The 16,172-nt window shown below is 47.3% G+C and overlaps 1 protein-coding gene across 16 annotated transcripts in view; it reads left to right on the plus strand.

The window, feature by feature from the left end:
- BAZ2B (bromodomain adjacent to zinc finger domain 2B) overlaps window positions 1-16,172 on the plus strand; it is a 2,602,315-nt gene that overhangs the window by 283,844 nt on the left and 2,302,299 nt on the right. For all 16 annotated transcript variants that reach the window (XM_069616356.1, XM_069616365.1, XM_069616369.1 and 13 more), the window contains one exon: window positions 6,371-6,508. In XM_069616356.1, the coding sequence (XP_069472457.1) occupies window positions 6,373-6,508 (136 nt within the window). In that variant the 5' untranslated portion in view covers window positions 6,371-6,372. The remainder of the gene's footprint in view (window positions 1-6,370; window positions 6,509-16,172) is intronic.

Genomic DNA, 16,172 nt, shown 5'->3' on the forward strand with positions numbered 1-16,172 from the left:
CTAATCCAAATTCCTAATAGTCGCACAGGATCTCCTGTGGTGGGCCTGCAAGAACAACATCCTGAAAGGGGAACCCTTTTGGCATCCATGGCTGGAGATAATAGTAGTTGCGGATGCCTCACTCGCGGGGTGGGGAGTCCCTGCCAACGATCTGATGGTAATTGGTTGTTGGTCTCCATCGGAGTCCAAGCTACACATCAACCTTTTGGAGCTGAGGGCAATCAGACTAGCACAAATATCCTGATAATGACGGACAACTGCTGGCTGAAGCTCCCTACAGAGGAAAACAAAACTGCTTGGAAAAAGGCAGATACAACATACAGGCTTCAAATTGAGGCAACTAAAAAAGACTTCTATAACTCTGAGATAGACAAATCGGCCAATCAGATGGGCACACTTTTTGAAATCCTCAAATCATTGGAAAAACCTAAGGCCACACAGGTCCTGTTTCAGCCAACGAATCAGGACTGTATGAGAGTCAGGAGGCTTTCGAGGCTAAAGTCAATAATGATAGACCCAAAATAATAAATCTGCAAAATCAGGCAATCCAATTTGATCTGGAGGATGCATCCTCACAGGGGCTTTCTGCACAAATGAAGTTTAGTCTATCCCCAATCACCATTGCAGAAATGATAACAATGTTTTCATCTATGCGCCCTACCTCTTGCTCTGAAAATATTCTTCCACCCAAGATCATTCTAGAGCACAAAGATCTTTTTTGTGGCTTTTCTAACCCAGTTTGTAAGCTCTTGTTTTAGGCACAGTCGGGTGCCCGCTTCCATTAAGAATGCTACTGTTACCCCTCTCCTGAAAAAACCCAATCTTGACCCACAAGAACCCGATAATCTCAGGCCAATCACAAATAGCAATTTCCTTTTGAAAACCCTTGACAAGTTTGCCACAATGCAACTGCAAAACTTTGTCGAAACCCATTCCATCTTGCAGGGCAGACAATCTGGCTTTCGACCATCTTTCCCTGCCGAGACTGCTCTGGTTAACCTGCAGACACATCGGTTAGGAATTATTGACAAGGGGAAACAGGGCTGCTTATGTTGCTTGATTTGTCTGCAGCGTTCGACCTAGTGGATCAAGATGTCCAACTCAGCACCCTCTGTAACCTAAGGCAGTGCTCTGAGGAAGCTATTGGATGCTTCTGTTCCTTTTCGACCACTGGGGAGTCAAGAGTTAAATGGGGGCAGGCCTACTCATCCTCCGCTTCCATCTTATGTGGAGTACCGCTGGGGGCTTAGCTCTCTCAATTTTTGTTTAACCTTTACATCAGATCTCTTTGTGTGCTCCTCGAATGCCTGGCTGTGGTATTTGCAAACTATGCGGACAACACCCAGGTGGTCATTAGGTTAACAGGGGACTACGCTCAAGACCTGGACACTTAGACCAGAGTATACAACTGCATTGAATCTTGGATGTCCGTTAATTGGCTCTGCCTGAAAGGAAACAAGACAGAGCTCCTTTTGATGGGTTCTCAGCAGGCTCTAACCAAACTGAGTCATAGCTACAAAGCTTTAAATTAGGGCCAAATACATAAATGTCCAAAAACTGGTCAAAACTCTAGGTGTGCAGATTGAATCCACTCTCAGTGCTGATGCCCACATTAGCCAGCTGACCCTCATCTGTAACTACCATCTGTGCCTGCTTAGAACTTTGAGCCTGTTTATTTCAGAGAAAAACTGCGCCACGGTTGCCAGGGTAACAGTTTTTTCCAGATTGGACTATTGCAACTCTCTGTTGATTGGAGCTTCTTCAAGCAACCTGAAAAAATGTCAGACACTGCAGAATGATGCTGTTTGCATCACAAAAAAGATCTCAAGAAGATGCAGCATTACTGATCACAGAAGGGCTTATCATCTTTAAAAGCCTTACCATCGCTTTCCGGTGCATCTTTGGCACTGCTCCGAAATACTTAAAGGCCCAGCTTTTATTGTACACCCCAAGCAGAATGCTGCGCTCCCCAGCTCAGTCTCTGATATGCTGTCCAACATTCAAGTGCTCAAAAGGCATATGAAGATCTTAACCAGCCAGAGTCGCTAAATCTTGGAACACGTCCCTTGATCTCTGGCAAGAAGCAAAACTTGGAACGTTCAGGAAATCCCTGAAAACACTTCTCTTCAACTAAGCCTCTAAACTGCCTGACCCCTGAATGACTGCAATCAATTGTCCTGTCTTTTTATGGTTGTCTCTTGCATGTTCTTATTGGTGCCTCAATGTTCGGGGGCTTCTGGCATGGTATAAACAAATATAAAAAAACAGTGATCATGTACTCCCTCAACAAAAGAGGAGGTGTAGGGTCACTACCACTGTGCACAGAGGCAATGCAGCTCTGGTTCTGGGCAATTCAAGAAGGAGTCTCCCTGTCAGCAGTTAACCTAGCTGGAAAGGAGAACACAGCGGTGGATGTTATGAGCAGGCAGAGCAAAGTCTCCCATGAGTGGGAACTAGCTCAGGAAGTCATTCAAGGGATCTTTGGTGAACCCCTGAAGTAGATCTATTTGCGACCAGTGTCAACCAGCAGTGCAAACTGTTCTACTCCAGGGAATTTCCCCCAAGAGGAGCTCTAGGGGACGTGTTCGTAGTGGACTGGGAGGTTCCACTCCTGTACATGTTTCCTCCAGTCCCCGTCATTCCTCACTTGATTAGGAGGTTCCGAAAGTTTGGGAAATCCATGATCCTGATTGGGCCAGGAGGACGTGGTACCCAGATCATCTGGGCATGTCCATCTGCCCTACAATACGTCTTCCACAAGGAGAGGACCTTCTCTCACGAGAGGAAGGTCTGGTTCTCCACCTAGAGGTCAAGACATTCCACCTTCACGTATAGTTTTGAGAGGTTGAGATATAAGGATTGGGACCTCCCGGATGACGTAATAGAGTTTTTGCATTCGGCCAGAGGACCAGCAACTAAATCCTTGTACTGCTGCCGTTGAAACAAATTCTGTAGCTGGTGCAGGGAAAAGGATGTGGACCCTTTTCAATGTAGTACACTTATGGTATTATCGTTTTTGTTACATTTGGCAAATCTGGAGTTCCAGATTTGGACCATTTAAAGGATACTTGGCAGCGCTTTCAATCTTCAAGCACACGTCAGAAGAGATATCCTACTTGAAGATGCCATTAATCGTACAATTCCTAAATCTACTCGCTAATGTATTTGCTCCATCTCCATTTCAAGTTCCGATTTGGGACCTCAATCTTGTACTAAAATTCCTTATGTGCGCTGCTTACGAGTGACTTCATTAGTGTCCTTTAAGGCTGTTGGCCTTTAACCATCCTATTAGTCCCATTAACATCAGCCCACAGGGTAAGCACACTACAGGACTTATCTTGTAAGCCTCCATATACTATTTTGATAAGGACAAGATGGTTCTTAAAGTCAAAGCAACTTTTGTACCGAAAATCTGATTTTCATTTATTCTAGAAAACTGTGTTACCATCTTTTTATCTGCCTCCACATCCAGGCTTGACCCAAGACCAGCACTAGCTTTTACATTTTTAGGATGGCTAAGTTATGTCAGAATGACCAACCTTTTGTTTGGATACACAGGTCACAAATTGGGACTATCTGTTACAAAACCGATTTCGTCTAGATGGATCATGTTGGGCATTATGGAATGCTACAGATTGGCTGAGAAAGATGAGCTAGAAGGCCTCAGGGCCAATTCCACAAGGGGCATGGCAACATCTTATGCTTTACAGAGAGGGGTGCCGATACATGATATTTGTGCGGTGGCCACATGGTCTTCCATTCACACTTCCACAAAATATTACTGTCTGGACTCATCCTCGGGTCAGGAAGGAGGTTTTGGTAAGGCATTTTTACATGCTGTCCATACCAATTCTTAAATTTGCATCTAAAATTCCTACTCCTTCCTCCACAACTGACACTGCTTTGGGAGTCTATCTAAAGATGATGAATATGTGGGAGGACACAATCCATTCGAAGAACAGGCTACTTACACCTGATAAAGTTTTTTCGATTGAATTTTCCCCCCATGTATTCCTCATTGTCCTGTACAACCTACCCCTCAGTAGAATTTCAGTGCATTATACCTTATGCTCTTTCAATGTCTTATACTGCCTAGGACACACTAATGCCGTTAATAGTGCATGAGGGCGTAAAAACAGAATTGGAGCTAACGCGTGCTGCATGAGCTATATGTACCAGTGATGACGTCGACCTTGAGACCCACAGTGCACTCTACTGAAAAAAGGTTTTTGAAGCAGCTAAGCTGGAGAAGGTATCTATCTAAAGATGAGGAATACGTGCAAGGAACATCCAATCAAAAGAACGTTACCTGGGGTAAGTAACTTGTCCTTGTATGTGATGTAAGGGTATAGAAGGAGTAGACTGACATGCAGGTGGAATTTCTTTTGGCATAGAATTTTATTGTATTTGTTAAAAATAAAGAGGAAACCTATCTCTCCTTAACTCTGAGGGGTTTCACTACCTCAACTAAGGAACTAAGGAATCTGTTAGAATGTCCCAGTAAATGAAAGAGTCTGCCGTTGTGTGTCAAAAAGTCTACTTTTATCCCTTACACTAGTAACTAAACTAAAGAGATACTGGATTTTCTTGGTCCAGAAGAAGTGTTCCCTTCTTCTGGACAATGGATTATAGCACCAGTTGGCAGGTGGAATACTGCGCCTGAGAGAATGACTCCCTTCTCCTGGTCGCAATTCTTTCCAGGATACAACACATAGTTCCTTATTGTCCATAGTTTTCTTCACTATTGGGTTCCTAGAGAATGCCTTCCTTTTCCAGGTATCTTGTTATCAATACTTTTCACAGTGCCAGGGGAATGCTTCCTCCCCCGGGCCCTCTTCAACATTGCTTTGCTTCACGGTACACAACACCAGGGGATTGTCGCCTCTTTCCCCAGATATTTCTTGGTTTGCTGTTTTCACCATAGTAGGGGGAATGTCTCTATTCCCGGGACCGTCTTAGGCTCTTTATCACAGTTCACAAAGGCTGGGGGAATTACCCCCCTTCCACGGGTCCTTCTTAAGCTCTTTACCAAATGTACCAAATTTCACAATGCCAGGTAGACTACTCCTTTCCCTTGGCTTCCTTTCACCTCGTTTTACTGGTTTGTACGTGGGGGGTCCCTGACCCGTTTGATTCTTCTGCTTTCCTTTGGCAGATCTGGTTCACTTTGCTGCCAGGTACTGTGCCAAAGAAGAGGATTTGTGATGCTCTACTAAATTGGTTGCGGGTCCCAGACCCAACTTTCATATCTCTTGAACCCTGCCAAAGCTCCACCAAGCGTCACGGCAACCCTGGTACCTGTGAGGATCTTGCCTACGGTCTCCGGGTGGTGTGCAGCTTTGTCACGTCTCCTGTTGGCTTCCTGTAGGCTTTGTTCGCCTTTTGCGTATGCTGCGGCGGCTACGCAGCTCTCTACTAGTCGCTGGCAGCGGGTCTGCCTCTGACTGGGACGTCTGGAGGTTGGCTCCTTTTAGCCTTCTGGCCTGTCTGACATCTGCAAAGGGTAGGGGAGCTACTCAGCCGGTCGGTAAGCGTCCCAGAAGACGCCTTAGAGTCCCACTGCTTTCCGGCGCTCACAACCCTGGCTTCTCCACGGATGACCTCTCTGGGTTCCTCAAGAGAGGGTCGCACACTCTGTTGAGTCACTCCTCACTTTTTATGCTCATACATTGACTGGAATGCTTACTTTGGTTCCCCGGGCTTTACTCATTGCTCTGCATTTTTTCTTCGTCCCATTATTGACATGGTCAATCTCTACTGGGCTAGTTGGATTCTTCCTCGTCCCAGTCTTCCAGTCAACTTAAGGTGGGTAGACCCTACTCTTCCTTGTCTCAGGAGGGTTGTGTTATCTACCCTTCACAAATACATGTAAGTGTGGGGAACCAGTGCACCCTGTATAGGGTAGGAGGATGAGGGAGGTTTTGTTGTAGTGTGGTCATATCGCGTCACCCTGGATAGTCATCCCTGGTCCCATAGGGGGGGACCCCCCCCATGAGATTCAACCTCTGAGTACCATGCCCAGGGGGGCTACCTGGTAGCGGCCTCACCTCCCTAGCCTCATGGGAAGGGCCCCCCCTCAGGGAGAAGTGACAACATCCAGGAATTCGTCACAGTGGATAAGGCTGTACTCAGAAGAACGCTCCAGTTTATCCGTACACTTTTTTTTCTGTGTTCCACCTACATGAGCCCATAAATCTCAAATAATACAAGGAAAAACTTGGGGCTTACAATCAAGTATAAAAGATGAACAAACTATTTATATAGCACTCATATAACAAATCACATTTTAACGACATAAGCAAATTATGTTGCAGATCAATAAGGCAATTCTTAGCATTGTAAAGATCTAACGTAATTCCTATGCTTGCAGGTATGGAGTCTGGTGAGAGGTTAACATCACAAGCCCCCTCTGCTACACCTTCATCGCCTACATTTTCTGCCAATTCTGTAGCTTCAGTTGTTCCGAAAAGAAACCTTTCCTCAGGTGGGACTGCGATCACGAGCTGTGGTAAGTATCCTCAAGCACTTATTAGCATATAGTCTGCATATGTGTATGTCTTGAGGGAGAGCTTATGTCATAGTAAATGAGAGGTAAGACAAAATCTCATTCAAACCCCATCCTTAGAGCTAGTCTAAGCAATCGTTTGCATAGTTTTGTTTAATGTTCTTTGTCATTTCTTTTTTTAAGAAGACTGGAATTTTGCAACCATCATTTCTGTTCCCAGCAAAGGGCATACCTCCCTTAGGTGTAATGTGAGTCTGTTTACCATAGAGTGTAGGGGATATACCTGCCCATCAGGACCAATGCACACGTTTCCTACCAACAGAGAAAACGCAGAGACCATGAAGATCTATAATTGAAAACAACTGGGGATATCATTCTAAAATATAAGAAGCAAAATGACTAAGCAATCTTGGATGAAACAATCAAAATAGTGGGGGAACCCCAAGAATCAGGGAGATCAGCTGTAGAGGGCACAGCAATAGTGGTGTAGGAAAGTAGTGCTGTAGAACACATTGACATTCTGAACTCTGTTGCAAAGAATGCAGAAGAAAAGGAACATCAAATTAACATTAACCCTGCCTGGGAACCTTGCAACAGAGATTGCTGGGGGGTACACAGCATCCTACAGTCCACAAAGACAATTAGGGCTTGGATATATGGTCTACCCTCAAAATATGTATTCTAATTTAGATTGTAAAAATTAATCCGAAGGGTAGCCCAAGATTCAAGATCATGCAAGGCAATTGGGAAGTCACAGACAACGGAGTTGTGTAGTAACATTTGTATGAGAAGTATTCAAAGCCACATATATGCCTCCAAATGCCTTCAATTCTTGATACCCTGATTGTTTATACTACATGTTCTGCCACAGCCAATTATTTTTCAAAGTAGGGAATTCATATAGATAATGGCAGAACTAAATAAAAGAATAAGATTCAGATGGCCCTTTATTTCCTGGATTGTCTTTTTGTTGGGAGATGAGAGACGCATGCTAGAAACACAAACAAAATGATGCGGATCATAACCACTTTACTGCTTTGCACAAAGTGGCCAAAAAGATGAACCAAGATTTAGGAGATTTGCCAAGGAAATGACGGTCTACATCAGTAGCAACCTAGTAGATTTGCCAAGGCTGAGGGCTGCCCCAACCTCAACAGAAAATGTGGTTTAAAAAGGCCCTTATTCCAATAAAGGTTTAAATTAAAAATTAATATTGTTATGCCATGAAAAGCAATGTATTGCAAAATGTCAGGAATGGAAATGGCCTAAGCCAGGGCGATATCTCTGTACCTATACAAAATCGAATTTAGGTGTGCTCTCATACTGCGTTGTTTTGTGTCTGTTTAAAAACATTGAATTTAGGTTTGCACAGAACCTGCATTGTTTTTGTGATTATTGCTCTTAACATCCACTTGGCCACCTGTGAATTAAGGTCAGAACTGTGCACTGTAGTGTCAAGACCGGTGGGGGGGGTCTGTACTTCCGCTCTCTATATGGTAGAGGAGAGGCACAGAGGACCCCAGCCAAGATTCTCTAATACGGGAGCGATGGACGAGCAATCAAGGCCTAGCTTCTCAGGAGGTGATGCAGGCTGGTTCTTAAGTACAGTGTATCCCCAAGCCCCCCACAAAGGAATGTCCACACACTGTATTACTGAAAACACAGTCTTTATATAATTAATATTCAAGGGTTATGTACACTTATCACAACAACGCACTTTGTGCTCAGGAAAACCAATAATGATAAATATCTACAATTCTAAAGTGGTACCACTAATATTAGACCTCATTAAAGTGCATTCACAATACTGTAAAAATGGCACACAGATCAATAAGAAGGAAACCAGCAATAGAGAGAGGAGCGATAGAAGATGGTTTAAACAATAGGCAGAATACTGGCCCTAGCTACTGGACACAGTTCTGTGTGGAGCTCCCCCCACCTGGGCAACCTGTAAAATAAAGGGATATGACACAAGCCCAGTCCATATATTGTTCAACAGTCTTATTCCCTCCTACAATGTTTTTACCCCCCCAATGTACCTGGTGGAGTCGAGTTCTTCGAAGAGGCGTCGACAGATCCTTCTTGAATGACCCCCTTTTAAGCAGGAGTCACGGATCGTCGAGAGGCGTCGAGAAACGTCGAAGACCTCGGGGTTCGGCGACGGGGAATCGACGGCCCTTCTTGAATGCCTTCCCTTTCAAGCGGGAGACACGGGGCGTCGAACGTCCGTCGACAAACGAGGTAGAACGATGTCGAGGAGGCGGCAGCTTCGTCCGAGCGGTGCTCGTCGGCGTCGGGGCGTCGGCGTCCTGCAAGGCGGAGGTGTGCGGGGCACCTCGATGACAATAGTTCTGGACCGCAAAGATTGTAGAGACGGGAGCCCAGCAAGGGCGTCGAGTCGCTCGAGTCTTTGGGATCGTGAGGTGGCGGGAAACCCACCGGCGGATTCTCCTCGGCGCGTTGGTCGTCCTCGACTTTCTCCGGCAGGGCAAAAGCGGTCGACGGTGCGGACGAGGGAGTCCTTCGAGTCAAATGTTCTTGGGCACGGAGCGGACGGCTCCGGTCGTCGGCGGCACGGCGTCAAGTGGTTCCCACGGCTGGGCAACACAACTTCGACGGGCCTCCAGCGGTTACACAGACCTGCGAACCCTGGTCGACGGCAATGGACTTCGACAGCGTCGATGTCCGGGTGCTTTACTTCGGTCTCCTCGGCGGTCCCGTCTCGGGTCGGCAGCCTTTCGAGGGTCTGACTTCCAGGGCGCTTCGGCGAAGATTCAGCGGTGCTCGATGGTCCCTCGGAGCACGGGAAGAGGGCGCCTAGCCAGGTCCTCTCTCGGGTCAGTCCTCGACGATGTCGACAACCTTCAGTTTCTGTCGAAGCAAATGCCACAGCAAGTCTTCTTCTTCCAGTTGGACGTCGAGGATCAGCAAATCCAGTTACTCTTGAGTGGAGACTCAGCTTCTGAATGCTTCTGAACAATTTCCAGTGGTGAGAGGTCCCCAGATATACTATTCTGTCTCTCATCCACACTGCTGGCACACACACAGCAGCCAATCACACAGAAGGGCATTCATGCAGTCAGTCAGCCAATCAGGCACACAGTGCATTCAGGCCACACTCCTCCCTTTCAGACACTCACAACAAGGAATGTGGATTGGGACAAGTACCCAGCCATTCAACACTACACACTGCATTCAGGCCAGTTTCGGGCAGGGCTGTCTCAGTCTTTGTCTCTCATGCCAGAAACCAGACAACCACAACAAGGAGTGTATATTGGTCACACACTCCATTCACCCAGGTCCCACCCACAGGAGGTACCCACAACATACAGTCACTGGGAAGGCTCCAGTCAGTCTAGCTGGGCCTTCACAACAACACCATATATGGAACTTCCACCCAACAGCCAGTCAGGGGGAAGGGACAGAGTCAGGGCTTCCCAGGACTTTGGGAAAAACAAGATAACAGGCAATAGAAAGCAAGAGGCCACAGGGGCCATCTTGTTTCCTATCAGGAATCAACTGATTCCAATGGCAGGGCCTGGGTATCCCAAAATGGAGGACACCCAGAGCACCTGTCAAATTCAGCATGGAGCTGCCACCAGCCCATACCCTGCTCTGTGGGCCACCCACAGGTGCCCAAAAACATACACTAGGGGCACAGGGTTGTACCCCTACCCATGGGTGCCATAAGGGTATCCCATGGGTCTGTTCACCAAACCAAAAGAGAGCTGCACTGCCAGGAGTCCCTCATGGACTCCTGGGCAGAAAACATGACAGAACACACGGTAAAAACAGAAAAAGGACAAGGATTCAGAGGCCCTGTCCCTCAGATGCATTTCCGGCATCACATGTAGCATCCCACCTTCCCTCTTATCCCTCTGCCTCTCGCTTCTTTCCTCTTGCTCTGAGATGGCACTGTCCATCTCTACAATCTTCTCCAACTGCTACACTATAACCTATCAAACCTCTCACAAAATCTGGCCGGCGAAAGCATAAAAAAGACATCCTTGCTGCAAACCCCGGCCTCCCATTTGCTGACACCAATGTCACTGCATCCTCCAGAGAAATCGTCACTGACATCCTTTTCTCTGTCCCATCTCCAGACCTATGGACTTCTCATCTCTACTCTCTCGCCTTACTCTTCCAATACCATTATAGGCAGCACCAAGTGGGAAGTCCTCTTGGCGGGCTTCTTCTCATCTCACTGCTGCATTAATGCGTACCTCATGGGCACAATCCTGGTTCAAGGCCCTCAGGCCAACCTTCTCCTCTTTGACCGGATCCTGCCATCTCTCATCAACGTCCTTCCTTCTCCTGCCTCTCCCCCTAGTTCCCTCCTGCTCTGTCACCTCTGAACGCCCCTGTTCTACACCTCAAAAAACGTTCTTGGCAGCGATCATCTACAGCTGGTGACCCTCAACGCACGCTCAGCCAACAAACACTCTGCTGACATCTGCCTTCTCCTTGAAGACACTGACCTTGACATACTTGCACTCACCGAGACTTGGTTCAATGCCAGCTGAGTCACTTCCTTTGACTCGCTCTTACCCGACGGCTTTAAGATCACCTCCAAGCCTCAACCTCACGGGGTTGCCTTAATCTTCCCTGAGTGGACTCCTTCGATTCCTACCCACTCAGCTTTATTCGTCATTTGAGAGCCTAGTTTGCAAACTGGTCATCTCTCCCTCCTCCAGCCTGACCATTGGCACCATTTACCGTCCTCCAGGTGCTTCCGCTCTGTTTTTCTCTGAGTGGGCTGATTTCTGTTCTACCTTACTCTCTACAACCTCAAACCTGATACTACTGAGTGATCTCAACATCCATTTAGACTCACCGTGCACAGCATCCACCCCTCTGCACCTCCCTATCCCTCTCTATTGTTCCATCTGGTCCAACCCACTCTGCCGGACACATGTGGATGCCATCATCCATTCTGACCTCTCTCTCTCTTGTTCTCTGGTCACCCTCTCTCTTGGTCTGACCACTCTCTTAGCTCCTCCCACCTGGGTTCCTATGGCCCTGTGATAGTTCCGATTTAACAAGGGGGGTCCTGGGAGTCTCTCTGCCAGACATTAGTCCTGGTTACGAGAGACTTACCCAGAGTCTTTAGCTCACTATCTTTTCACAGAGAAGAAATATCCCAAACATATCAGTCTTTGTCCTGCCCTGGGGCAGTCCAGCACCGAAATGCGAGGCAATTCTCCTCTGAACAAGAGTACCAACAGAAACCCCAGACACGTGTTTCGGTCTGGTTGGACCTCATCAGTAGGGTGGATCTGTGCCTCTCTAAGAATAGTGAGCAAGGGGTCCACGTCTGGATTCCCCTAGTAACTTAGGGTGAGACCCAAAGTTACTTAAATATGCAGATTTAACAAGGGGGGTCCTGGGAGTCTCTCTGCCAGACATTAGTCCTGGTTACGAGAGACTTACCCAGAGTCTTTAGCTCACTATCTTTTCACAGAGAAGAAATATCCCAAACATATCAGTCTTTGTCCTGCCCTGGGGCAGTCCAGCACCGAAATGCGAGGCAATTCTCCTCTGAACAAGAGTACCAACAGAAACCCCAGACACGTGTTTCGGTCTGGTTGGACCTCATCAGTAGGGTGGATCTGTGCCTCTCTAAGAATAGTGAGCAAGGGGTCCACGTCTGGATTCCCCTAGTAACTTAGGGTGAGACCCAAAGTTACTTAAATATGCAGATTTAACAAGGGGGGTCCTGGGAGTCTCTCTGCCAGACATTAGTCCTGGTTACGAGAGACTTACCCAGAGTCTTTAGCTCACTATCTTTTCACAGAGAAGAAATATCCCAAACATATCAGTCTTTGTCCTGCCCTGGGGCAGTCCAGCACCGAAATGCGAGGCAATTCTCCTCTGAACAAGAGTACCAACAGAAACCCCAGACACGTGTTTCGGTCTGGTTGGACCTCATCAGTAGGGTGGATCTGTGCCTCTCTAAGAATAGTGAGCAAGGGGTCCACGTCTGGATTCCCCTAGTAACTTAGGGTGAGACCCAAAGTTACTTAAATATGCAGATTTAACAAGGGGGGTCCTGGGAGTCTCTCTGCCAGACATTAGTCCTGGTTACGAGAGACTTACCCAGAGTCTTTAGCTCACTATCTTTTCACAGAGAAGAAATATCCCAAACATATCAGTCTTTGTCCTGCCCTGGGGCAGTCCAGCACCGAAATGCGAGGCAATTCTCCTCTGAACAAGAGTACCAACAGAAACCCCAGACACGTGTTTCGGTCTGGTTGGACCTCATCAGTAGGGTGGATCTGTGCCTCTCTAAGAATAGTGAGCAAGGGGTCCACGTCTGGATTCCCCTAGTAACTTAGGGTGAGACCCAAAGTTACTTAAATATGCAGATTTAACAAGGGGGGTCCTGGGAGTCTCTCTGCCAGACATTAGTCCTGGTTACGAGAGACTTACCCAGAGTCTTTAGCTCACTATCTTTTCACAGAGAAGAAATATCCCAAACATATCAGTCTTTGTCCTGCCCTGGGGCAGTCCAGCACCGAAATGCGAGGCAATTCTCCTCTGAACAAGAGTACCAACAGAAACCCCAGACACGTGTTTCGGTCTGGTTGGACCTCATCAGTAGGGTGGATCTGTGCCTCTCTAAGAATAGTGAGCAAGGGGTCCACGTCTGGATTCCCCTAGTAACTTAGGGTGAGACCCAAAGTTACTTAAATATGCAGATTTAACAAGGGGGGTCCTGGGAGTCTCTCTGCCAGACATTAGTCCTGGTTACGAGAGACTTACCCAGAGTCTTTAGCTCACTATCTTTTCACAGAGAAGAAATATCCCAAACATATCAGTCTTTGTCCTGCCCTGGGGCAGTCCAGCACCGAAATGCGAGGCAATTCTCCTCTGAACAAGAGTACCAACAGAAACCCCAGACACGTGTTTCGGTCTGGTTGGACCTCATCAGTAGGGTGGATCTGTGCCTCTCTAAGAATAGTGAGCAAGGGGTCCACGTCTGGATTCCCCTAGTAACTTAGGGTGAGACCCAAAGTTACTTAAATATGCAGATTTAACAAGGGGGGTCCTGGGAGTCTCTCTGCCAGACATTAGTCCTGGTTACGAGAGACTTACCCAGAGTCTTTAGCTCACTATCTTTTCACAGAGAAGAAATATCCCAAACATATCAGTCTTTGTCCTGCCCTGGGGCAGTCCAGCACCGAAATGCGAGGCAATTCTCCTCTGAACAAGAGTACCAACAGAAACCCCAGACACGTGTTTCGGTCTGGTTGGACCTCATCAGTAGGGTGGATCTGTGCCTCTCTAAGAATAGTGAGCAAGGGGTCCACGTCTGGATTCCCCTAGTAACTTAGGGTGAGACCCAAAGTTACTTAAATATGCAGATTTAACAAGGGGGGTCCTGGGAGTCTCTCTGCCAGACATTAGTCCTGGTTACGAGAGACTTACCCAGAGTCTTTAGCTCACTATCTTTTCACAGAGAAGAAATATCCCAAACATATCAGTCTTTGTCCTGCCCTGGGGCAGTCCAGCACCGAAATGCGAGGCAATTCTCCTCTGAACAAGAGTACCAACAGAAACCCCAGACACGTGTTTCGGTCTGGTTGGACCTCATCAGTAGGGTGGATCTGTGCCTCTCTAAGAATAGTGAGCAAGGGGTCCACGTCTGGATTCCCCTAGTAACTTAGGGTGAGACCCAAAGTTACTTAAATATGCAGATTTAACAAGGGGGGTCCTGGGAGTCTCTCTGCCAGACATTAGTCCTGGTTACGAGAGACTTACCCAGAGTCTTTAGCTCACTATCTTTTCACAGAGAAGAAATATCCCAAACATATCAGTCTTTGTCCTGCCCTGGGGCAGTCCAGCACCGAAATGCGAGGCAATTCTCCTCTGAACAAGAGTACCAACAGAAACCCCAGACACGTGTTTCGGTCTGGTTGGACCTCATCAGTAGGGTGGATCTGTGCCTCTCTAAGAATAGTGAGCAAGGGGTCCACGTCTGGATTCCCCTAGTAACTTAGGGTGAGACCCAAAGTTACTTAAATATGCAGATTTAACAAGGGGGGTCCTGGGAGTCTCTCTGCCAGACATTAGTCCTGGTTACGAGAGACTTACCCAGAGTCTTTAGCTCACTATCTTTTCACAGAGAAGAAATATCCCAAACATATCAGTCTTTGTCCTGCCCTGGGGCAGTCCAGCACCGAAATGCGAGGCAATTCTCCTCTGAACAAGAGTACCAACAGAAACCCCAGACACGTGTTTCGGTCTGGTTGGACCTCATCAGTAGGGTGGATCTGTGCCTCTCTAAGAATAGTGAGCAAGGGGTCCACGTCTGGATTCCCCTAGTAACTTAGGGTGGCACAGATCCACCCTACTGATGAGGTCCAACCAGACCGAAACACGTGTCTGGGGTTTCTGTTGGTACTCTTGTTCAGAGGAGAATTGCCTCGCATTTCGGTGCTGGACTGCCCCAGGGCAGGACAAAGACTGATATGTTTGGGATATTTCTTCTCTGTGAAAAGATAGTGAGCTAAAGACTCTGGGTAAGTCTCTCGTAACCAGGACTAATGTCTGGCAGAGAGACTCCCAGGACCCCCCTTGTTAAATCTGCATATTTAAGTAACTTTGGGTCTCACCCTAAGTTACTAGGGGAATCCAGACGTGGACCCCTTGCTCACTATTCTTAGAGAGGCACAGATCCACCCTACTGATGAGGTCCAACCAGACCGAAACACGTGTCTGGGGTTTCTGTTGGTACTCTTGTTCAGAGGAGAATTGCCTCGCATTTCGGTGCTGGACTGCCCCAGGGCAGGACAAAGACTGATATGTTTGGGATATTTCTTCTCTGTGAAAAGATAGTGAGCTAAAGACTCTGGGTAAGTCTCTCGTAACCAGGACTAATGTCTGGCAGAGAGACTCCCAGGACCCCCCTTGTTAAATCTGCATATTTAAGTAACTTTGGGTCTCACCCTAAGTTACTAGGGGAATCCAGACGTGGACCCCTTGCTCACTATTCTTAGAGAGGCACAGATCCACCCTACTGATGAGGTCCAACCAGACCGAAACACGTGTCTGGGGTTTCTGTTGGTACTCTTGTTCAGAGGAGAATTGCCTCGCATTTCGGTGCTGGACTGCCCCAGGGCAGGACAAAGACTGATATGTTTGGGATATTTCTTCTCTGTGAAAAGATAGTGAGCTAAAGACTCTGGGTAAGTCTCTCGTAACCAGGACTAATGTCTGGCAGAGAGACTCCCAGGACCCCCCTTGTTAAATCTGCATATTTAAGTAACTTTGGGTCTCACCCTAAGTTACTAGGGGAATCCAGACGTGGACCCCTTGCTCACTATTCTTAGAGAGGCACAGATCCACCCTACTGATGAGGTCCAACCAGACCGAAACACGTGTCTGGGGTTTCTGTTGGTACTCTTGTTCAGAGGAGAATTGCCTCGCATTTCGGTGCTGGACTGCCCCAGGGCAGGACAAAGACTGATATGTTTGGGATATTTCTTCTCTGTGAAAAGATAGTGAGCTAAAGACTCTGGGTAAGTCTCTCGTAACCAGGACTAATGTCTGGCAGAGAGACTCCCAGGACCCCCCTTGTTAAATCTGCATATTTAAGTAACTTTGGGTCTCACCCTAAGTTACTAGGGGAATCCAGACGTGGACCCCTTGCTCACTATTCTTAGAG

This window comes from Ambystoma mexicanum, chromosome 9 (assembly GCF_040938575.1).
Source record: "Ambystoma mexicanum isolate Mex_15411 chromosome 9, UKY_AmexF1_1, whole genome shotgun sequence".
In the NCBI taxonomy this organism is placed as follows: Eukaryota; Metazoa; Chordata; class Amphibia; order Caudata; family Ambystomatidae; genus Ambystoma; species Ambystoma mexicanum.